The 26247-nt window shown below is 36.3% G+C and overlaps 1 protein-coding gene across 4 annotated transcripts in view; it reads left to right on the top strand.

The window, feature by feature from the left end:
- tw (Protein O-mannosyl-transferase 2) overlaps positions 1-26247 on the top strand; it is a 240925-nt gene that overhangs the window by 206271 nt on the left and 8407 nt on the right. For 2 of the 4 annotated variants that reach the window (XM_070113053.1, XM_070113051.1), the window contains one exon: positions 2807-2956. The exons of 1 other annotated variant lie outside the window; for it this stretch is intronic. In XM_070113053.1, coding sequence (XP_069969154.1) covers positions 2807-2956 — 150 coding nt within the window. Of the gene's footprint in view, positions 1-2806; positions 2957-22540; positions 22720-26247 lie in introns of all 4 variants that reach the window. One more of the 4 variants, XR_011398013.1, reaches the window with a different exon arrangement.

Here is a 26247-nt window from a genome sequence, read left to right on the forward strand (position 1 = left end):
CTCGTATTAACTTATTTTGAAGGTCGTACATTCACTTAATTTTATTATATTTTACTTCTTACTTCTTACTTAAAAACCCCTTCAAATGTGTAAGTATGTATGTGATATGGTGTTGATATGGGAAACGTCAAGCAGAGGATCGGAATTCATTATACTAGAGATATGAGGTTTACACCAAGGTATAGACCAATGCCATTCGAATTCAGTGCTAAATCACATTTTAAGAAAACTCTTCCATTTAATTTCATTAAAATATCACACATTTTGACCAACCTGAACGGCTTAAATACAGGAAAGACGGAAATCATTTTGTGGGGTATACTGGGGAGAGAGAAATTGCATTAGTTTTGACATTGCTCTGGTATACACGAGGACATATTTTAAACCAATTTTATGTAATATAAATAATACTCATTGGCCGACATATTCGGCATAAAACTTTTTACAATAACGAAAATCATTAAAAGTATATGGCAGTTGGGTAGTATCGACCCAATTTTATCTATTTTTGCGAGTACCACATACTATTAACATGCCACAGACTAATAATATGCTCCCTGGGTTTCATTAAAATACCTCAAATACCATCACCATTCCTATGGAGTAAAGTCAGCCGGATGTTCAAAAATCCTGATATTAGTTACATGGGGGATAGGTCAAGTTTTCGCACAATTTTATCCATTTCAAGCACAAAGATCAACTGTTATTAGTAAAACACGTTCCCTAAGTTTTATTGAGATAACTGACATATTGGCCGATATTTGCGGTATATAGTCGCCCGGAACTTTGAAAATATGAAATTAAGAATATGGGGCTAAGGCTAGTATTGACCTGATTCAACCTATTTTTAAATTCAGATATAATTTTATCAGGAAAAGAAGTTCAGTTATAAATCTCACGCATTGACCAATATTTTCGGTAAAAAGTCAACTATATACACTGGGGTCCACATATTCAGTACCTAGGGGATTGAACAGTTTTGGTTCGATTTAGACAATTTTTGGTCACAAGGTATACTTTAAACGTATTATTCACGCTAAGTTTTGGCTCGATATAATCATTGTAGCTTGATTTGCATACTGGAAAGTGAAAAAATCATATTGAATATAAAATGGTGTTATATGGCAAATAGGCGTGGATGTAATCCGACTTCGCCCATTTTCGTACTATAACATAGAATTATGAGAAGAATGTTATGTACCGAATTTTGTTGAAATTGGTTAAGCAGATCCCAATATATTGGTTTTCATCTAAAAGTGGACGATGCCACGCCCACTGTCTAATTTCAAACGTGGTTCCTAAAGTCATCTTATACCATCGCAGAGATACAATTTAATGTCTCTGGCGTGTTTAGTGCTTGATTTATCGCGCTTTTACAAGTAGTAGTTTTTAACAGTACCGTTACATGGGGAGTGGGCGGGGCTAAATACAACCCTTTATTAGCTTGATTAATTTTAGGCGATACAAACAACCGTTAGGTGAGCAAAACTCTGTAGCAACATCTTGCATAAGTACAAAAATGGACGAAAAGGCTGAGTTCGAAAACGTACTACTGGAAAGTATCGATACTGTATAACTGTAGTATTTGTACATCGTCGGTATGCAACGACAAACGTTTGACGTTACATAACACTTTTACTGCAAAGTTTATTTTCGCAATAAGCTATTTGGTTTTTGCTAACGTATAAAGATAAAAAATGTTAAAATTAAAACCAAATAGTTTAATTATAAGAAATTACTTCCGTTTCTTAAAATATACAAGCACAACAACCTGCCATTATAAGTACATTATTTGGCATAATCTTTGAAAATTTAGTATACTAATAAAACAACTAATAACAAGTTTTACCATTTCACTCCGACATCGTTGCATATGAATATGTCAAAAAGCAACAACTTTATTTGTGATGCGCGACTCGACTGCCGGTTTAATGCGTTTAAAAAACAGGAAGCAATTTTAGAAACATTTTGGATGCATTAGAGAACATAATATTGTACTTTGTTCATATATTTTACATTGCAATTGACGTTTTCGAAATCAGTTAAAGTGAGTATCACAAACACCATTTTGTACTACATTTCGTTCGTAATATTTCAGTGATCCTAACGTTGCAGTTTGAAAATGGACGAAATCGAGAACAAATTCTTTTTCTTATAGACTTTACTTTACAATACCCAATATATCTAGCGAAAGTAGAAAAAACCAAGCTAAAAGCAGTCAACATTGGTTAAGATCCTCCTAATTCCATTGATAAAAATCTGAGAAGATCAGCCCAATGTAATTGTATTTGTCTAAAATATGTGAGATATTTTAATAAAATATGGTGAACTTGTAGTTCCAATACAACTTGGCGAAAATTAGGAATCATATACCAAATATTAGGATTTTACTTACATATACATATATGACAATATCTGAGATATGTCAATCAAATTAAGGGGAGTATTTCCTGAACATATGTTTTCTCACGGCAAAAAAAAAAAACACAAGTCCGCGATTAGTCGCAAAGGAACATGTGACTAATGACATCTTTTATCTTATATGGAACGAACTGTTCCCTTTCCTGTCTTATGAATGTATTAATAGCACCCGGAGGGCCACTAAATGGTATAAAGAGTAATTTCTTATATACGATATTATTGAAGAGAAATGTAAACAAGGATTCAACTAATCCAAGATAAAGGTGGAGACTAATTAATCACGAATTATACCCTATAGAGAGTAATCCGGATGAAAGTTTAATAATACGATTTTAATAAAAATTTAAAGTGATTAACATTTCAGTTAATTTCTAATTAATTATAGGCAAACAAAAAATACAACAAACATCATTAAATGCAGCATTTTGGTTATTCATCGGATGGATTACACATTACGTACCTTTTTGGACAATGGGCCGTATTCTCTACTTTCATCACTATTTTCCAGCCTTAATTTTTAACTCAATGTTGGCAGGTAAAATCGTGAAAACATTTGTTAATTTTACAGCATATTTTTATATAGTTTGATTTAAGTTCTTTTTAATAGTTTATTATTATCTAGGAGTCTAAATAAGCTAAGACCATTTCAATTTTGTATGAAGGTAAAAGAATTGTCAAGCTTTTGTAAAGGAAAGCAATATGTGGAAGACTTGTTCTAAATTACCCGGCGCTAATTAAAATTCTATACATTTTTGCTGGAATATAATATATTAAATCACCCTTTATAAGGCTTTCGGGTTAGGTTCGGTTAAGAGGTTGATTCTAGAAAAAGCAATACACCTGCCTAAATGTCCGAAAAGCTATTGTTGGAGTAGTTCGCAGTGCACCGAAGATCCCGATCAGAGCCGTTCTTTGAACACGTTCAAGTTTTTTAAAAGTGTAGCCTTTTCGAGCGTCCTCCACCAGATTAATACACTATAGAGCATTATTGGCTTGACTACGGATTCGTAGAGCTAAATCACTACCTTTACTGAGAGTCGCCATCTTTTCCCAGTAGCTTTATTACAGCAATATAAGGCAACCGATGCCTTCCTTATTCCCTCCTTAATATTTGGCCACCATGAAAGCTTTGTATCAATGATAAGCCCTAGGTATTTCACCTTATAAGCATATTGAATACGCGAAAATCCGAAGGAGGGGAGAGGCACGTTTGGGATCTTATACCTCCTTTTAAATAACGTTTTACTTAGGTTAACGTCTAAGCTGCTTCTAAATGCCCAGTTGGATACCTCGTTTAGGTACGCTTCGGCAAGGTCGTAGACGGTGTTTAGGAATTTTCCTTTAACTATAAGAACGACATTGTGAGTCGTCCTCGAGTAGTTCGTTAACCACCAATATCTAAAGCAGTGGGAAAAGTACCTGCAGGGTGCCCAAATTTACCTTTCGGGAAGTCTACGTCTACCCCGCTACGACTGTTCTGTTGCAAATAAGACGATATATGAGACGACCCTGCACCATATGCTACAGTTACAGCGGTATGATGCTATCGGGACCCGGGGTTACGTTCATCTAAAAGGTTCAAGAAGGACGTATAGCCCTCTCTAAGCTCCCCCAGTAGCATTTCTTCAGCGGAACGGTTGAACGGAAAATGAGATAAAATCAAAAAGTTACCACCCTCCAAAAGCCATAGCTTATGGCCTTCTTTGTGACACTAAGAGGAGCGAGGGACTCCTTGTATACAATAAAAAACGTTTTTGCGTAGTTTTATTTTCCTTGTTTTAACAAATTATTCCGTTCACATACATTAGGCATCTCTTTATCTCTGACAATATATATGGAGATACACAAAGGGTCTAGACTTAGACCATATTTTTTGCCCAGTCGAGTTTGTTGACTTCACTTATTTTTTCACCTTGGGTGCGGTGTTATACTCACTTTTACTATTGCACTACTTTTAGTGAAAAACTCTTTAGATAATTTTTTAAACGTTAATATTATATAATATATATTTTGATAATACTTTATAATATAAAAAGTTCACTTTCTTATATTTGTGTTTTTAAATAATTTATAATACACTTTTCAATTTATAATTCACGTTTATTTTATGCGTCGGAAATCACTCTGCGGGAACGTTTTTAATGTAGAACCTTATAGGTCACGGATGAAATCGAAAAGAGTGCCCATCCCGGTCTGACTGGTCCCTTTTGATCATTCGGGTGGTGGAAAATACGGTGGTTGCAGTGTAGGTGTATAGTGTAGGTATATAGTGTGGTTGGTTAATTGTATATGGTTGTGTTGGTGAGTGATGTGGTGTGTTGTGGGTAGCGTATGATGTTGCATTGTGTTATGTTGTATTGTATGATGTTGTACGGTGGGTTGTGTACTTAGTCGCAAAATGTCGCGGGATCAGGAGTCGCATGAACATCCTGGCCCCCCTTTGTCGCTGGTTGCGATAACCATAGGGTGGTGGAGGCGGCCGTGAGCGTGCCCCTCTGGATGGCTTCGGGCGATGAACTCTTTGGCGCTGGATGGGATTTCCTTGTTGTCTGTGCCGGTGACTGGTGTGCATTGTGGACGGATTTGCTCGTCGAGGGAATCGATGGAACAATGTGTCATGCGGTCGTTGGCAATATTGACACGATCCGTCGATCATGCAGTCAAAGGTGGAGTGATTATCTGCCAAGCAAGTCATACAATGGCCGTGGGCTCTTGCGATCAGTTGACGTTGAGCAGGCTTCATGCTCTTGAAGATGGTGCACCTCTTCAGGAAGGAGGGATCTTGCGAGAGTGGTGAGATGGGTCTTAAATTTAGTACGGCTTCTATACGAGCGAGTAGTGTGGTAAATTCCTCATAATTGAATTTATGATTACCTGCCGTTTTCTTTAGATGGGACTTAAAAACTTTTTACAGCTGATTCCCAGAGTCCAGCCACGTGGGGAGAACAAGGGGGTATATTTAACAATTTCTGGGGAGACGTCTTTAGTAAATCTTACAAACTCTTTTTCTGTGACTCTTTGAGCTCCGATAAAGTTTTTCCCATTGTCGCTCATAATTTTTGATGGAAATCCGCGTCGTCCGACAAAGCGTGCAAAAATGCTGCGAAAAAAGCTGAAGTAGACAGATTCGAACATAGCTCGCAGTGTACTGCCTTTGTCGGAAAGCATACAAAGACAGCCACATACCCTTTTTCTGAATGAGGAAGATCTTAACATAGAGGCCTTTATCTGGAAAGGTCCAGCAAAATCGACCCCAGTAATGGTAAAGGGAAGAGCAAAATTGCAGCGTTCAGGTGGCAAAGTGCTTTTTTTTTGTGCTTGTACAATGTGCATTGTTTACACATGAAAATCGTTCTTTTAATTTGTGGCGTTAGGCGCGATATATAAAATTCTAGTCGGACCATTTGTTGCTTGATAAATTAAAAATAAATAAGTAAAACGAGATTTCTCGGGAATTATAATTGGATGTCGTTCGTTATAACAAAGGCTGGAATTCACTAGTCTTCCATGTGCCCGGATTAATCCTTTAGTGTCCAAAAAAGGATTTTAAACGAGAAGTGAGCTTCCCTTATCGAGGGGTCGTCTTCGTCGTCGACTAACTTTGATTTCTCCCAAGTGAAGTAGCGAGTTTGTGTATATGTAATAAGGCTGAACTTGGCATGTTGCAGGTCGGAATACGTTAGTTGTACGGAAGGATCATTTGTTATTCCTTTAACCTTTTGTTTGAGTCTTTGGATAAATTCAAACATGTAAGCGACTACTCTTAGTGCGATTGGGAATGATGAAAATCGATGTAATATATCATCTTCATCAGGAGTGATATGAAAATTTTCAATTCTCTGAATTTCAGGAGCTATTATATTGCGAGCGGGAGACTTTGGCCAAACTTCTTGTGATTCTCTTAACCACGTTGGACCGTTTCACCAGAGTGTAGTGTTGGTGAGATGAAGTGCTTTGCAGCCTCTTGTCCCAAGGTCCGCTGGATTATCTGCACTTGCAACATGTTGCCATTGTGCTGGGCCAACTAAGTCTAATATTTGAGATATACGGTTAGATACAAAAGTCTTCCAGGTATATGGTGGTTTTTCTAACCATGCTAAAACTATTTCTGAGTCTGATCAAAGGTACATTTTGTGATTGGTTTATTTCAGATGGGTTTGGACAATTGGAACTAGTTTCGCTAACAGAAGTGCACCATTCAGTTCGAGCCGTGGCAGGCTTAGTGTCTTCAGGGGAGCAATTGGCTTTGGCTACCAAAAGACGTGAAGATATTTTGTTATCATATTCAGTGCGTACGTAAACTGAGGCATCACAGAAGCTATGTAATTCTACATTATAATCAGGTGCGAAATTTACCTATCGTAGATTGTTAGCAAATTGAACCCACTTGGTTAAACATATGGGTTTTACTTGCTCATCACATTCAGTGCCATCTTGCCACAGTTCATGAATCATTATTGGCGAAAGCATTCCTGGTCGAAAAGTTTTGCCACCGAAGAAAGTATTTGACGTTTGGTTATGGCGGATATTGCAGATATTGACTTTATTGTATATGAGAATTTATCTGTTATCGCATTCTATTGAATCCCGAGAGTTTTTGTAGTACTGGCCTTTTCAAATTTAAGGAAGTTTATATCTAATAAGTCCTATGTTTTTTATTATCTCACAATGATTTGATGTAATTTTCTTTAGGGGGAACCCGGCTGAGTTTAGTGCTTTGATCACTTGAGATAGTGATTCGCACGCTAATGAGAGACTGTGGCTACCTGATAAAATATCGTCAACGTATGTTTGTTTTTGTAGCACAGAAGTTGCTAAAGGCAAATTTGTTTGACAGGTTTTTGCCACTTTATGTAATGTTCTAATGGCTAAATAGGGTACACAATTGACGCCAAAGGATGTAGTCGCTGATTGAACTATTACTTGATTTTCGGAAGACTATCCGCTGGAAATCTTGGTCATCTTTATATACTAAAATTTGCCTATACATTTTTTCTACATCTCCATTGAAAACATATATAAACATGCCCCAATTTAGTAATAGCAGCGTGAGATCAGGTTGTTATGTTGGCCCTGTGTATAGTACATCATTGAGTGATTTGCCTGAACTCGTACACTTTGAAGCATTAAAAACAACTTGTACTTTTGTTGTGATTTTATCTGGTCTTATTACCCCGTGATGTGGAAAATAAAAAGATAAATGTCTACCTTTAGATATTTTTTCATATGGTACAGCCTTTTTCATAAGATTGAGGTCCAGATATTCATCCATCACGTTATCGTATGCTGATTTGATTCACATGCTTTTTTTCAAGCTTAGGAATTGCTGGACTGCTGATATTCTAGAGTGGCTAGCCTAGAGCTATAGTTTCTGGAAAGGTGGGCTTGAATCGGAGTCGCACAACATAACGACCATAGCGGTAATTCTTCTACTTCCCAGAATTTTTGAGTTGATTATTTAAATATTCGTGTGAAATATTTTCAACTTGAGCTGTGAAGGAATTAATTTTTTCTGTGACTTGGCCACTTAATATCCATCCAAAGATTGTGTTTTGGGCTAACAATTTATTAGAGATTTTCTCTATACCTTCAAGAATTATTTGAGGTATTAAGTCGCTGCCCAATAATTTATCGATTTGTGATGGGGTATGGCAGTTCGGATCTGCTAATTTGAGATATGAGCATTTTTCCCACTGTTTTTTATTGACTTCATAGCTTGATAGCAAATTAGTGAGCTGCGGTAGAACAATGGCTTGTGCATCTATTCGTATATCCGCGTATGGAGAGACTATGGCGATTGGGAATACTTTATTTAAATTTTGTTCCCCCCATTCCCGAAATTTGAAAACTGGAATTTTTGACTGGCAATTTTAGCCGATTCTGAGCTTTTGATGATATAAAGGATCTTTGAGAGCCTTGATCTATTAATGCTCTTAATATGAGTAAATCTCCTTTATGTTCTATAGAAATGAACGTTGTGGGTAAAAGAATTTTGCTTTCATTCTCTGAATGAAGCGCGTAAACTTTTGCTGCTTTTGAGCAACATGGGTGTTCCTCTTTATTTTCGGGATTCGGGATTTCGGGATTACCTGATTTGGTAGTCGCGACTAGACCCGTGGTTTTATGTATATAATTTTGCTTCATATTTGTAAAATTGGTTATGTGAAGCAATGAGTGATGTCGTCGTTGACAGTACACACAACTGAATTTGCTTTCACAGTCTTTTGTCCCATGAGAACTTGACAGACAGTTGATGCAAAGTTTATGTTGTCGGACAAGATTGTTTCTATCTGAAACGGAAATTTTTTTAAATTTCTCGCAAGATCTTATATTATGTCCTCCTTTACAGATTTCACATAATGATTGCTAACGGTTTGTTTGATTTGACACGAATGTTTGGCTTCTATTAACGTATCTATTATATTGTGTGTTATTACTGACTTTGGGTTAAAAAAAGTTTTTATTTGAGTCATTTTGATGACCTTTGACTTAACTACCTTTTTGTCTACTCGTCTCGCTCAGCTGTTCGTACTAAGTTGTTAAAAATTCTTTCATTTTATGCCATTTTGGTGATTTCTCTCTTGCCACTAGTGATTGCTCCCATCGTAGGAAAGCTGCATCAGGTAGTGTCGCTGCGCAAATATTTACTAGGATAGGGTCCCACCATTCTGTGGATACATTTTGTGTTTCTAACACCGATAAGCCATTAGGCACTGTCAAGTATAGTTTTTGAAATTGTTGGCTGGTTTCTTGCTGAATTTTTGGTAAATTCATTAAAATAGTTATTTGGTTATCTACCAACACTCTTTCGTTTTCGTATCTTTCATTCAGTGCATCTCAAGCCAGATTAAAATTCGTCATTCAAAGCGAAACGCTTGACAATACTTCCTGCTTCCCCTTTTGTTTTGTACCAGCTTTTGTGCTCGTTAAAGTTTAGGATGGTTGATATACACGGCAGTTGACATATCCCGGAAGGACGGCCATTGATCATAACCTCCATAAAAAACTTCAGTATCACAAGCTGGTACTTTTAAAAATATACCTGTATCTAGGTTTTCTTTTGGATTTGTAACTACTCTCGGAAGAGGAGTGGCTCTACATGGCCGTAATAAATTTATTTGGTCCTAGTAGTTTCGTACTGATCGCGTTTTCATATTTGGCTGACGCCGAAGCTTTAATGTTTTCTGGTAGTTCAGCGTCGTCAGTATCTAGTATTGTATCGTACGCTGTCAGAACGCGTGGCCATATATTATCTATGCTTTGAATTTTTAAATTTAGATCTGATACTATATTGTCGTTAATAGGAGAAGCCGAAAACCGTGTGCAGTATCTAATAAAACTGTCACTTTCAGTTATGAACCTTGAATATATATTTGTAAATATATATGTACATGCAAACATCTAACGCGTTTTTGCAAAGTTTCGCTGAGAATGCCTGGTATTATTATTATATTAGGTAAAGTAAAAAGTTCTTTCGGTTTTTATCTAAGAGATGGCGTTATTGTCCATAGTATTAGTGTTACGTGTCGCATTATGTCATACTATACGGCGCTGAAAACGTGTTTATTCGCGCTAACAGTTTGTTTGACAGTTTTTCGATTGATTTACTCAGTTCGTTGTGAGCGCTCGTCAAAGATGGACACCAACAAAGAGAAAATTCGTTATATTTTACAATTTTTCTTCGATCAAAGCAAAAAAGCAGCCAAAGCGACTGAAAAAAATAATTTAGTTTATGGGCCCGATACTGTAAACGAACGTGTAGCACAAAAGTGTTTTGCTAGGTTCCGTTCCGGTAATTTCGATGTCAAAGATGCACCACGCGTCGGGAGGCCTGTCGTCGAAAATTGCGATAAAATCATGAAAATAGTGGACGACCGTCACGTGAGCACTTATTTAATTGCTGAGGAACTAAAGATGAGCCAGAAAACCGTTTGGAACCATTTGCATAACCTTGGATTCAAAAAGAAGCACGATGTTTGGGTGCCACACGAACTAACGCAAAAAAACATGATGGACCGAATTTCTATCTGCGAATCACTGCAGAATCGCAACAAAATCGACCCGTTTTTGAAGTGGATTGTGACTGGCGATGAAAAATGGGTCACTTACGACAACATCGAGTGCAAACGGTCGTGGTCTAAGCTCGGGGAAGCGGCCCAGGCGGTGGTCAAGACCGGATTGACGGCCAGGAAGGTTTTGCTGTGTGTTTGGTGGGATTGGCAAGGAATCATCTACTACGAGCTGCTCCTCTATGGCTAAACGCTCAATTCGGCCCTCTACTGCCAACAACTGGACCGCTCGAAGGCAGCACCCATCCAGAAGAGGCCATCTTTGATCAACAGAGACCGAATTGTGTTCCATCAGGACAACGCCAGGCCACACACGTCTTTGGTGACTCGCCAGAAGCTCCGGGAGATCGAATGGGAGGTCCTAATGCACCCACCTTATAGTCCGGACCTGGCACCAAGTGATTACCATCTTTTCCTGTACATGGCGAACGCGCTTAATGGTGAGAAGTTAGCCTCAAGAGAAGCCTGTGAAAATTGGCTATCCGAGTTTTTGCCAATAGGGACGCAGCCTTCACCGAGAGAGGTATAATTGGCATCTCGTTGGCAACAAGTTTATGAACAAAACGGCACATACTTGACTTAAATCGGACAAATGTACACAAAGTTATCATCTTTTGAAAAATCAATAAAAAACCGAACGAACTTTTTACTTTACCTATTAAATGTATATATATTTGTAACTATATTATTTTATATGTATATTTTTTTTAAGAGCATATATAAGAGAAATAAGAAGAGCAAAAAGGTTGGGTTGCAGTATATATTTAGCGCGGGAAATATGCCAATGTTTAGGAAAATATGTTTTTTTTTATAGTAGGTGGAAGCATCGAAAGCCGAAGTGCGGAACTTTAATCCGCTAAACCTAACCTACTCCCAACCCAAATCTCTCCCACGGAACCACTGACAAAGTATTACTTCATGGGAGAGAAGAAGACATTTAAGTCTCCTCTACGGTACGGACTGACTGACTCCTAATCTGTTGTAAGTGTCTTCTTGTCATTATCAATATTCAATTTAATAGAGGACTCACACATAAGTGCTGTCAAATTTTCGACCGAGAAACTACCGCCAAGTGTGGTTTTCAGATACTCTTATACTTGAGAACCGAGGGCAATATTAAAAAACATGTTCAGAGTCTTCAATACACTCTGTACACGTCGGACAGTACGGACTGCAGTCATGACGAAATTTGTAAAGGTTGCTTCTAAAGCACCCATGTCCACTTAGCATTTGGGTCAGGTGGAAATCCAGGTCCCCATGCTGTCTATCTATCCACGGTCTGATGTCTGGTATCAGTCTGTGAGTCCACCGTCCTTTGGATGAGGTTTGCCACCGTTGCTGCCACAGCGTAATGCTCTTGGTTCTTTCCTCTCTTTTTGTTGCTGTAGAGATATCCGATAGCTGGTATAAGCGCGCGAATTCATTTCCTTGGATGTCGATGGGCACCATACTGGCTAATACTTCCGCAGCGTCGGTTGATACGGTTCGGAAAGCACTTATCACGCGTATTGCAGAAAGCCTATGCACTGTGATTATTGGTTTAGCATATGATTTTGTGTCTAGCGCCTGGATCCATATTGCAGCCGCATACAGTATAACGGATCTCATTGCCTTAGCTATTAGAAATCGTCGGCTGGAACGCACACAGCCTCTATTTGCCATCATTCTAGATAAATAATTATAGATTTTATTTGCTTTACTCGTCGTGTTTTCCAAGTGCTCTTTAAATTTTAGCCTTGAGTCCAATATAACGCCAAGATACTTTAGCTGTGGCTGTGAAGTTATCTGACATTCTCCTATGGTGAGCGATAGTGTTTCTTCAATTTTCCTGGAGCTAATGAGCAAGACCTCTGTTTTCTGCTCAGCCAACTCTAGACTCATGGTTGCGAACCACCGTCGCTGACTTCAGGAGCTTTTTTTGGCGTTTAAATGCTTCTCTGAGTGACAGAGCTTTCTCAGCGTGTCGATTTCTTCATTCCACCAGTACACTGGTTTTCGCTTGTTGTTGTATCTCGTCCTGCGCATAGTTGCATCGCATGCTTATGTGCTATAGGCGATCCTGCTTGTTGCTTGATTAGCCCAAGGGGTATCGCTGGAAATATTGCAAATAGGAATACTTGACTTTGAAAATTTTTTTTTGTTTTTGAAAGAATATAACGGTGTGTTTGGAGACACAAAATAAGCTGAGGCAGATACCGTATATTGTTTTCTTTTTCAGTTATTTTGTTCGGTTATTTTTTTCTAACGAAATACCGATAAAACTGCAAATCAACATACATACTTATGTGCATAAAATGCCTCTATTTTAAAATTTAATTGGAATGGACTCACTTTTTTTCCGCCAAGGGTTTTTAGGAGTAATACTTATAGATGTGTATGCTTCTTCTCGTTTTTCTCTGTTTTAATTTTGTTCTTGTCTCCGGCGTTTTTCCTGTGCGTTACTGTCCTCCTCTCTGCGTGCTTGGTATATTTAATTCCCGTGCGTTATGTTGATTTTTTCTCTTAGGTTGTGTAAAATCGCACCCGTTTTTAATTTTTTGTGATTTTTTGTGTTAGTTTTGTATATCAATTGATTTCGCGCCCGTTGTAGTAATTTTGTTTAACCACTGTTAGATGTATTTAGATATGCATATATGTACATATATTAGTACTTTTGTACTTTTCGTTTTTGGTTTCTTTTTTTTTATGTTTGTATATGTATTAATCTCTTTAATTTTTACGTTTTTTCTTTTTTTTTCAAAGAGGCTCGAAGGACCATTCGTTGAATTCACTCAATTTTTCACCTTGGGTGCGGTGTTATACTCACTTTTACTATTGCACTACTTTTAGTGAAATACTATTTAATTAATTTTTTAAACGTAATATAATATAATATATATTTTGATAATAATTTATAATATAAAAAGTTCACTTTCTTATATTTGTGTTTTTAAATAATTTATAATACACTTTTCAATTTATAATTCACGTTTATTTTATGCGTCGGAAATCACTCTGCGGGAACGTTTTTAATGTAGAACCTTATAGGTCACGGATGAAATCGAAAAGAGTGCCCATCCCGGTCTGACTGGTCCCTTTTGATCATTCGGGTGGTGGAAAATACGGTGGTTGCAGTGTAGGTGTATAGTGTAGGTGTATAGTGTGGTTGGTTAATTGTATATGATTGTGTTGGTGAGTGATGTGGTGTGTTGTAGGTGGTGTATGATGATGCATTGTGTTATGTTGTATTGAATGATGTTGTACGGTGGGTTGTGTACTTAGTCGCACAATGTCGCGGGATCAGGAGTCACATGAACAAGTTTATCAGTGAGTAGTAGCCAACCAAATAGTTTTACATGAGCATGAGTCCATGCCTCTAGATATTCGTAGCAATCAACTGATCGACATATTGAAGACAATTAAAAATGAGAAAACGAAAATTAAGGTGTAAAATTACATTTTTACTTCGAAATTGTTTCGCCTCTATTTTAAATTGCTTCAGGTTCTCCATTTCCGCTTTTACTTGCAACTTGCAAATCTTCGAAAATCATGGCCTTAAATTAATGAGATAATAATTCTTCGATTTTGAAAAAATTTCAGTTAATAAAAACATATTTTCACCTGTTCATTAACAAAAGTGAACCACAGCTTCGATAGTGGATTACTGAAAAAATGACGGATACATCTGACTTTTTTGAAGTGTGAAGGAAATGTCGTCGAAATACGTTTTAAAAGGTTGGAACATTCGAATGATTTTCCCCAAAGCTTCTTTCAAGCCAATGAATAGAGTTTTGCAGTAGCCAACCAGTTGATCGTATTCGTCTTCAGAAATCTTCCTGATAGACTTAAATGCTTCTGTGCGAATGGTGTGGATGTAAAAATGTGTGTAGATCTAAACAAAAATGCTCTCTATTTCAACATCAAGTGAATTATGCACGTTATGCGCTGCACAACCAACACCAACTATGTTCAATTTTAATTTCTTTAATTTTGCAAAAACCCTTCCCTTTTCCGATCTACTCGACCGAAGTTAATTGGCGCAATATCACCGCAGATCAGATCAATTTATCAGTGAAATCAAAATTTTCCAAGACTCCTTTAATCACTGAAAAAATCATATCCGACGTTTCACGTTTTTCTTGTGAAAGTTCAATTATTTTAACATTCACTCCAGATCATGGAAGAAAATAACGAATGAGGACAGGAAACATCTTCATTGCATTGCGATTAGAAGCGTCGGTCGAAAAGCAAATAAATCGGGCTTTCTGTAAATCAGACCTGAGGCATTTCAATGCATATTGTGCAAAAACATTGGTCGCTTCACTTTTTGTTCTTGAACACGAAAACTTGAAAATATTTGAATCGGACGATAACTGCTGTTGTCAATTTTTGGTACACCCACACGCCTTCTATCATCGATAGATCCAAATTTGGTTTCTCTAAGATAAAAGCGTTGTTATAAATTCTCATTTCTGTTAAATAGCAGCGAATACCACATAAATGGTGAACTCCCTGCTCGAACATTATACAAAATTCAATTTGCACATTCTTGTTAATTTACGTTCTCTGAGTGAACAACGCTGACGTTCGCGCCAAAATCGACTACAGAATTCAATACATTAAAACCGAATGTAGAAATAGAACATACCGTATAGAATATGTTTATTGAGAAAATTTTGTTTTTTTTTAACGGGACGAAGCTAAGTCTAGACTGATTTTATAATTTCTCAGTGCAAAATCATATTATGTTTACAAAAATATGTTCACTTAATTTTATTAAAATACCGAACAAATTTATAATTAAGAAAGTTGAAAAGCACTATATTGGACTAGGAAAAGCTACAAATTGATTGCATTTTATATCGACAAAAATGTTAAATTAAAATTAAGATTTATGATTTACAGTATTCGAACGTAAGCGTTTGTATTCGAAATGGCTTAACTCCTTTACCCTTATAGACCAAAGCCACCAGAAAAGTGGGAACGCGGCCGCTTAGCTACTGTTTTATTGTTATCCATTATCTGTTAGTTATTGTTTATGCAACGCACAAACATGTTTTGAAGAATTTATCTATTAATTACTTATTTTATTCCAAACTTTGGGGCTTTAACCAATAATCCTCTTATATAATTTAAAGGTTTATTAATTACAATAATAATGATTTTTTGATAATAAGCAAATGTAAATTAGCATGAGCATAATTCATGTAAGAGCATTCTTTGTGTCTATTTATAACATTTTCTTTATTTCGATTATTGCGTGGTGTATTTCAAAAGAGTCGAAGTTGTATTTTTCGATATTTTTGTGAAAAGCTCAAATTAGTAGTTCTTAACAGTTGCGCCTTCTCTATTTAGTAACGTTCTCTGGTTTTAGCTTAAACGCATGTTTTTCTTTTTGATAATATATCGTAGATATCTTTTTAGATCTAATCGGTATCAGCTGCATAAATTATGCAGATAACAATTTTCGGATGTATTGGTATATTTAAAGTAATAATGGATTGAAAAAAACTTGTTGAATGGCCCCACATTACGTAGCAACTTGAAAATCGATGGTTACCTTATTATACCTTGAAGAGGGTATATTAAGTTTGCCACGAAGTTAGTAACACCCAGGAGGAAACGTCGGAGACCCTATAATATGTATACATAAATGATCAGCATGATGAGCTTAGTTGATTTAGCCTTGTCCTTTTGTCTGTCCACCTGTCTGTATTTATACAAACGTTTTTAAGCTATTGATCTGAAATTTTGCACCTGTCCTTTCCTCACTAAAAAGCTGTGCTTTTGTAGGAAGGGCCGATATCGGACCACTATAGCATACAGCTGTCATAAAAACTGAAAAATCGGAATCAAGTAATTGTTTGGGAAACATTTTTATTTAACGTAATATCTTCACGAAATTTGGAATGAGTTATATTCTAAGGCAGCAATGTAATCTCCGAAGAAATTGTATAGATCGGATGACTATAGGATATAGCTGCCATATTAACTGAACGATCGGAGTAAACTTACATGGTAAACTTTTTATTTGACAAAGTATTTTCACGAAATTAGGCATGAGTTATTGTCTAGGATAACAATGTAATTTTCTAAAAAAATTTCATATCAGATCACTACAGCATATAGCAGCCATACAAGCTGAACGATCGGAATCAAGTGCTTGTAAGAAACCTTTAAATTTGTGAAGGATATTTTAGCTTCGGTGCAACCTACAGGTTGAAGGGCACATTTGGTATCTTATACCTCCTGGTAAATAAAACCATTTCGGTTTTACTTGGGTTGACGGCTAGGTCGCTTCTACTCGCTCAGCTAGATACCACGTTCAGGTACCCCTCGGTGAGCTCGTAGACGGTATTCAGGAATTTTCCCTTAACCATAAGAACCACATCATCAGCGTCGGCTGTCACCCGACAGCCTTGCGTCTTGAGTTCTATAAGTAGGTCGTTTACCACCAATATCTAGAGCAGTGGGGAGAGAACTCCCCCCTGCGGAGTTCCCCTATTCACTTTTCAGGTTGTCTTGGCACCACCCCACTCCGCTACGACAGTTCTGCCGCAAAGAAGACTAAAAATAAGGTGCTTGAGGTTAGATTCCACCTCAAACTTATCGAGGGCTTTAACCACTGCCTCTGGTCGCACATTGTTGAAGGCCCCCCAATGTCGAGAAAGGTGCCTACAGCAAATTCCTTGTGCTTGAGAGCTATCTCCAGCCAATACATCATGCAAAGTGTCGACCGACCTGCCTTTGATATATGCATGCTGCGCCCGTAACAGTTTACCCCTCGGTATTCTGCTCCTAATGTACAGATCCATAAGCCTCTCCAATGTTTTCAACAGAAACGAGGATAGGCTGATGGGTCTGAAATCTTTTGCACCGACGTGAGAGCTTTTGCCGGCCTTCGGAATGAAAGTAACCTTAACCTGTCTCCAGACCTTCGGGACATGGCCCAATCTGACACAGTTCGCGTAGATGGGGGCCAGCCAGCTGCATGACATCTTAATCGTACGCTGTAATTGCGCTGGAATAATGCCATCGGGGACTTAAAGGGTTTGAAGGTAAGGTGACGATCGTCCAGAAGGTCCAAGAAGGCTGTACAGCCCTCCTGCAGCTCCCCCAGTGGCACTTCTACAGCAGAGTGATTTAGTGGAAAATGAGCATCCAGGAGTAGTTTCAACGACTCCTCGCTGCTTGTTGTCCATCTACTATCTGCATTTTATAAATACCCCACTGGAGAAGGATTTTTTGCGAGAATGCGCCTGAATCTTGAGGACTCATGACAGCTCTCTATACTACCGCAGAAGGCTCTCCACGAAGCTCTCTTGGCTTTCTTCAACTCGGACTTGTAGATGACCAGTCCGGCCTTGTACAACGCCCAGTCGTCACTAGAGCCGCTTTTGTGGGCTTTGTTAAAAAGTCTTCTGCTCGAAGATCTGGTCTCCGTTAGCTCCGAAGTCCACCAAGGGGGTATCCCTTTTATTTTCTGAGTTCTCCGAGGACAGGAGCTGTCAAAAGTAGTTCCACTAACAGAGCTGAAAACCTCGACGAGCTCATCGACCGCATCCGCCGATAGGATCCAATCCCTGTCGGGTGCGGTTGGAAGAGCCGATCGAAGCTTCCTTCAGAACAGGACCCAGTTGGTATTCCTGAAATTTCTATAGGTTTTGAGCTCCGGGCGTGAGGCTATCAATCTGAAACCAATATATTTATGATCCGAGAAGGAATGGTCGTCTAGAACCTTCCATTCCAAAATCAAGGGAGCAATTTCCCTAGAGGCTAGCGTAACGTCAAAGACTTCCGTCCTGCTAGCAGTCACAAAGGTAGGGCTGTTCCCCCTATTACATATAGAAAGATCTACACTAAAAATAAAATCAAAAAGAGACTCACCTCTTGCGTGGATGTCCGAGCTCCCCCAGACGGTGTGCCTTGAATTATCATCTGAGCCTATTAAGACTCCGGCCCCTTTGCGCCTGGCCTCTGCCAGAACCCTTCTCAGCAGGTTTGTTCTTGTAATGATTTTTTTTTTAAAATTCAGAAGAAATTATTTCTTCTTGATCAAGATTAATAACTGTTTTCTTAGACATATTTTGCGATATTTTACCATTTTCTCACTTTAAGTGTGTTGTTAGTGTCTTAACGTCTTGGGAAGTTTTTATAACTTTGTGGAATAAAACAAATCCAAAAATTCTACCTATGTTTCAATGAATCTTTATTTTTCCAAAGATTCTTTCATATGAGATTTTTCAAGTGTTTATACCTATACTTTAAGTGAAATATAGGTTCTTTTAATGTTTTTGAATATAATATTATTTCGTCAATATATCCATGACCAAGTTTTCCTAGTATTCATGTAAATTATTATTCATTGCTCTTTGGAATATACTTGGAGCAATTTTTAGTCAAAATGGCTACCTTAAGTATTCAAATTTTCCGTTATTAACAAAAAATGCTGTTTATTCTATATCTTTTTTTCCATTAATATTATATCTGATGAAATCCAAACTCTAAGTCTATTGCAGAGGAATACTTTGCTTCTCCCAAGTTAAAAAGAATAACTTCGGGATGAGGCATTGGATACCTATCGGTTATGTTTCGTCGCTTAATTTTTTGAAATCCATAACCATTCTAGCTGTGGATTCCCATCTTCATTTATTCTTTTTCTAGAAACAACCCAAACAGGAGAATTATACGGACTTTTGATGTACCTTATAATTTCTTTTTCTAATAAACTTTCAATCTCTTTGTTAACAAAATTGTTGGCAGAAATGGAATATGGATATTGTTTTGACCATATAGCATTTTAATTTTCTGTTCTAATTTCCGCTTTAATATCTGTTCTAAAAGGTAAATTCATGTTCATGTTTTCATGGGCTTTATTTATTATTTTAATATTGTAACATCCTTTCTTAGCAATGGAATGTTGATATTTTTTGTTTCGTTATTTATTTTTATATATTTTTTGCAATTTCGTCATTTGTAATTTCCAAATTATTAATTTTAAAATCTTTGCACCATATATTTTATTTTTTTCTTCATGAATAACTGATTCATTGTTTTTAGTTATATTGCCGGTATTACTTTCGGCGGACACCTTGTTTTTTAATAACATTATTTGTTTAAGTTTGCCACGAAGTTGGTAACACCCAGAAGGAAACGTCGGAGACCCTATAAAATATATACGTAATTGATCAGCATGATGAGCTCCGTTGATTTAGTCATATCCGTTTGTCTGTCCGTCCGTATTTATACAAACGTTTTTAAGCTATTGATCTGAAATTTTTCACCTATCTTTTCCTCACTAAGAAGCTGTGCATTTGTAGGAACGGCCGATATCGGACCAGTATAGTATATAGCTGCCATGCAAACTGAACAATCGAAATCAAGTAAATTTTTGGGAAACATTTTTATTTGACTAATATCTCGAAATTAGGCATGAGTTATATTCTAAGGCAGCAATGTAATCTCCGAAGAAATTGTATAGATCGGATTACTATAGCATATAGCTACCATACATTATTTATTTATTATTTAAGGCAACAATGTCTTCTCTCGGATGTATTGGAATCTAGTTCTTATAAGGAACCTTTGTATTTGTGAAGGGTATTATAGCTTTGGTGCAACCGAAGTAAACGCTTTTTGTTTTTTTTTTATTTTGCCGGTAAAAACTTCGGCTGGCGCATTAGGACTTTCTTGTCCTAAAGGGTTTGTTATAATTAAATCATTAAAAAATGTATGTCTGTTTTATTATTATTGTAAATCATTTTCAGCTTGGAATATTGATTGTGGCACCGATTTTATTTAGGAAATTGATTCCAATTAAGAGATCGCTCATAACAGATTCATAAAATCGTTTCTGAATACCAAACAGATTAATGTTATGAAGGTATTAAATGATGATCAAACCATTAATGCTTCTTACCCTCTTCTTAATTGCTGAAATATTTTTGTTTTTATAACTTCCCGTCCATATATATGAAGTACTTGCTGCAGTATCTTAAGATTTGCTCAGTTTGTATCCTATCCTTCGGCTGAGGTTGCGTGCTTCTTTGTATGCTTTCTTGTAACCTCTTTGGTACGTTATTTTGTGGATAATTGGTCTGCATATTAGTTTGTATTGTTTCCTAGGAGTAAGTTTATTTATGGCTTGTGCTGTGGGATCAATGTCCATTGGTTTTGGATTTGTTTGATATTGGTTGGTAATCCTTTGAGAATACCTTAAATTATTTTGAAATTCTAAAATTAAGTTGAGGGTGGTTTCGTGAATTAAATTAATTTTTTTTTGAGACTTGCAGAGCATTTGGTAAATCTGTAGGTGTTAAAGTAAAAAGTATTTGGTTTACTGGATAGTTTAAACCAGTTATGACAATTCTTAAAACAGCTTCAAGGTTCTTGATATCTAATTGTTTTGTGATTTCAGAGTTTGTTCCGTGTGTCATTATTGTCTTATTCATTAATTATGTCAATTTCTGATTGACTTCAATATAATAGTCTATTAAGGATTTCGATCCTTGTCGCTGAACGCTTATTTCCTGATCAATTACGTGAATTGGTCTTCTATCAGCGTATGCAAAATCTAATCGGGAAAATATAGCTTCTAAGTTTAGTCCTGTCCCGTGATTCGCCATTTGCATTTCGTAAGATTGTCAGTGCACCGAAATATCGTCTACTGCTTTCTACTGTATATAGAGGGTGGTAATTAAATTTTTTACAGCTTTCCTCCAGCTAACGTAAGATTTACAAGAAAATTCTGGCAAAGACTTGACATTATCTAAGCTTTCGTTACAAGTTATATAGTCGTTTATTGTTGAAGTTTCTTATTCTGTCACCTGCGCAGTATTTGTCAATGTACTCACTTGGTTCGTCAATTGAGCTATTTCAGCTCTTAGATTAGCCTTTTGAGCCGGGTGATATTACTAACTGATATTTTTGAAAATTGATATATTAGTCCGACCACTTTAAAAACTTTTTTACAATTTTATTTCCTGTTTTTTCTTTTTAATACGAGCACTTGTAAGTTTTATGCGTATCAACTATCTTAATTGGTGGCTGTGAGATAGTCGTATGCGAGTTGTGATTAAATTTGTTCTCTTAGTAAGACTGCAATTTTTTAGGAATTTTCTTTCTTCGAATTACAATTTTTTATTGCTACTCGAACTATTTATTTTTTATGTAAAATTAGTGGTTTTGTTGTGTTTATGCGTTAAATCGGGTTTATTATATTTTGCTTTTTATACCGCACAAGTTGTAAGCGTTTCGAAGGTAAACACACGCTCGAATTTTTAGATATTTTTGTTATTACTTTTTTCGCTCTTTTTGAGATACTTGTTTGTTAATTATATTTTAATATACCTTTTCGTTACAAGCCTTAGAATACTAAAATTTTTAAGGAGTGTTTTTTTTATTTTAATTCTCCTGGCAGGATTGCCAATTAATTTTTCGTCGGAACACGGAAAGTTTTTAAAACATCAAAACGAAATACTTTTAATCTGATGAGTAACTAAAACAGTTTTTTTTCTTCTCCTTTTATAGGAAGAAAGGGGTACCATATGTGTTAGCTAATGACCGCTTCCTAATTCGTCAATGACATATGTATTTGACACAATCCCTTAATGGTACAATTCTATATATTGTTTATATAATATAATATAATGGTTTAGTGCTATGGGCTATTGGTGGTGTTAACTTGCAGTTATTCCCTTATGCACACTTTCCCTTAATGGTACAATTATCTATTTATTGTTTAGGTAATGGTGAACAATTTTAAACAGTCTTCATTCGAGTAGATATGTTAAGACACATAAATGCAAATATATATATATATTATATTTAAATAAATTTAATAATATTTGTAACCACTTTAATAAATTATTGGCACAAAAGTGCACAAGAGGTTTATTTCTTTATCGCACTAACAATTCGCTTTTAGTTTAAAAGATTTTTTTGGATTTTATTACAAATACACATATATGTATATGTAGATAGAAAGCAGAATTGAAATATTACACACAAATCTACGTACACTTATGAACCTAAAACATAACTTTTATATTAAATTTTATCTCCTTTTTCAGTGGCACTGAAACTGAATCGTACTGACCAAAGGATCAACAGTTTAATAGTTAATGTAAAAAAACAATAAACAAAATTGCCTAAAACTATGCAGCTAAAAGCTTCAACCATCCATCCTTCCAAAAAATGCCCAAAAAACTATGCAGCGAAAAGCATCTACTTCCATGCTGTCATCTGACTAGTAAATTTACTCAAACACATTCTTAAAGAAAGTAAAGACACCAAGTGTGGCTATATAATATATATTGAATAAAAATCTAAAAACCCTATTTTTAAAGCACATTAAACTAAAAAGTAAACTAGTAAGGAAGGGCTAAGTTCGGATGTAACCGAACATTTTATACTCTCGCAATGTCAAATGGTATACTCGTTTTAGATTTCTTTGTGGATCTTGCCGCCTTGTTCTATGTTGACCGATATTTTCGGTAAAAAGTCAACATAGGTCCACATATTCAGTACCTTGAACTTTTGGTTCAAGACTTGAACAATTTTGGTTCAATTTAGATAATTTTTGGTCAGAAGGTGGCATACTTTAAACGTATTATTCACGCCAAGTTTTACGCCGATATAATTATTGTTGCTTGATTTGCATACTGGAAAGTGAAAAAATTAGATGGAATTTAAAATGATGTTAAATGAGAAATAGGCGTGGTTGTAATCTGATTTCGCCATTTTCCATTTTCGTACTATAGCATAGAAATATGAGAAGAATATTATGTACCAAATTTGGTTGAAATCGGTTAAGCAGATCCCAAAATATGGGTTTTCACCTAAAAGTGGGCGGTGCCACGCCCACTGACTAATTTTGAACGTGGTTCGTATAAAGTCATCTCATACCATCCCAGAGATAAAAATCGGAATCAAGTGTTTGTATGGGAAACTCTTTCATTTGACGAGGTATCTTCACGAAATTTGGCACGGATTATTAGTTAAGGCAACAATGTAATCTCCGAAGAAATTATTCAGATCGATGACTATAGCATATAGCTGCCATACAAACTGAACAATAGGAATGAAGTGCTTGTATGGAAAACTCTTTCATTTGACGAGGTATCTTCACGAAATTTGGCATGTATTATTATTGAAAGCATTAATCTAATCTCCGAAGAAATTATATGGGTCGGATGACTATAGCATATAGCTGCCATATTAACTGAACGATCGGAGTAAAGTGCTTGCATGGAACATTTTTTTATTTGACGAGATATCTTCACGAAATTAGGCACGAGTTATTGCTTAAGGCAACAAATTATTCTCCACAGAAATTGGTCAGATCAGATCACTATATCATATAGCTGCCATACAAATTAAACGTTCGGAATCAAGTTCTTGTAAGGGGCCTTTGTTTTTGTGAAGGGTATTATAGCTTCGGCGCAACCGAAGTTAACGTTATTTCTTGTTTTATTATAATTTTTGCTGACGGGAAGTAAAATATAACAATAAAGCTAAGTGAGGCTATGACCTATAATCGAACTTAATAAAATACCAAATTTGATTGTAATCCACTCACGATTTCGTCAAATAAATAATGAATGAGTATAAAAGTTTTGTTCATCTAACGGTTGTTTGTATCACCCAAAACTAATCGAGTTAGATATAGGATTATATATTATATATATACATGATCAGGATGAAGAGACGAGTTGAAATTCGGGTGACTGTCTGTCCGTGCTTACACGCTGTTACTTGAGGAAAAATTGAGATATCTTGATGAAACTTGGCACACATGTTTCTTGGCACCGTAAAAAGATTGGTATTAATTGAAAACCAATAAATTTCCATAACTAAACTCCAAAATTAGATACAAGACTGTTATTTTGTATAATGAATTGCATTAGAAAGCGGCATTCGCAGTTTAAAAAATTTTGAAAAGTGGGCGTGGCCAAGTCTTTTAATGTGCATATCTCCTAAACGACTAAAGTTATAATAACCAAATATACTCAAGACAAATCTTTTTGTCACCTCTACCGACAGTGTGAAAATGGGTGAATTCGGATGATAACCCCACCAACTCCTCATATAACAGTTTTGATTAAAATTACTTAAAGTGCGATTACATAAAAAAGATGGTATAATTAAAGTTAATCGGATACAAAAATTGGCCGATGAGCGTGGCCCCCCTTAAGGTGAAAACCTATATCTTGGGATTTACTTGTCCGATTTCAACCAGATTTGGTCGGTAACGCCTAATATGTCGGTCAGCGTGTGAGTTATTTATTTATAAAATTGCTTGGATTGATGGAATATCAAGTATGTAGTATAATTAATGTTGATTTCTTTCGCAATATTTTTTTAATATAATGTTTTGCGCACCTGAATGTATTTCCCCTGCTTGTATTTTGATATAAAGTTTTGCCAACACCTGAAAGTATTTCCCCGACTTTGATCCTTGCTAAAGAATCAAATGCTCGGTTACACCCGAACTTAGCCCTTCTTTACATATGTCATATAAAGTTTTGACAACATATGGTGATATTTACCCGGCTTTTATCCTTTATAGGAGCCGGGGTCAAAATTCACATATCTCCGGACCTACTCTACCGGCATATAACATAATCCTAACTTTTAAGTGTCACAACCACGCCTACTTCCCATATAGCACAATTTCACAATATAAAAAGTTCGATTACAACAGAAATGTGAAAGAAAGCTATGAAACTATGTGCGTATATCATCTATTACATAAAATAATAATAGATTAAATTAGGTTAGTCTGGTAGCCTTATGATAGTCCTTTAGAATGCCTGCGCTTGACGAGAACTTCAAAAGACTCTGTAGCCTCACTAAAGATACCTCTTCCAGTGTCTCATATTGTCGGGCGCCAAAAAACTTAAAACGTAACCTTGCAGGCGTGTACCGCTACCAGACCGTGATCAGTGAGTATTCCAATCATGTTTCCACAGTCCCTTCTATCAAGTGTCAGTAGGAACGATCTATATTTCCGATCTACCGTTGTACACACGACTTTTGCACCCAGGTATATTGTTCCATTGCGAAATAAACAAATAATAAGTTACCAAATAACCAGCGCTGCAAACTAGTTTTGAACCGAACCGCCTACTTTTACTGGCCTTGACCCGAACCACGAACAAAACCGCTTATATTTTAAAATGCGAAAACCTCAACGACTCAAATCAAATGGATCGGTTCAAATTGAAAATCTCAATTAAGCATTTTTGAGTTAAATAATACACGTGGTGCTTAAAAATTCAACCTCTATGATAAGATGGCACAAATTTACAAAGAAAGCACACCGATATTTCAGAAAATATTTATTTCAATAAATATTTTACACGAATTTGATCTCAATTGCGAAGCCTTTTATTTTCGTACATACATATTTACTTGTATGTATACATATATGTACGTATGGGATTTTATACTCTTGCAAAATGTTGCTACAGAGTATAATAGTTTTGTTCACCTAACGGTTGTTTGTATCACCTAAAACTAATCGAGGTAGATATAAGGTTATGTATATATTATATAAATGATCAGGATGACGACTCGAGTTGAAGTCCGGCTGTCTGTCTGTCCATCCGTCTATCTATGTAAGCTGTATCTTGAGTAAAAATTGAGATATAATAATTGAGTATTTCTTGGCAAAAAATTAAGGACGAGTTCGTAGATGGGCGTAGTCGGACCACTGCCACGCCCACAAAACGCCACTAAACGAGAACCTGTAAAGTGCCATAACCAAGCACTAAAT

Source organism: Bactrocera oleae, chromosome 2 (genome assembly GCF_042242935.1).
Source record: "Bactrocera oleae isolate idBacOlea1 chromosome 2, idBacOlea1, whole genome shotgun sequence".
Classification (NCBI taxonomy): Eukaryota; Metazoa; Arthropoda; class Insecta; order Diptera; family Tephritidae; genus Bactrocera; species Bactrocera oleae.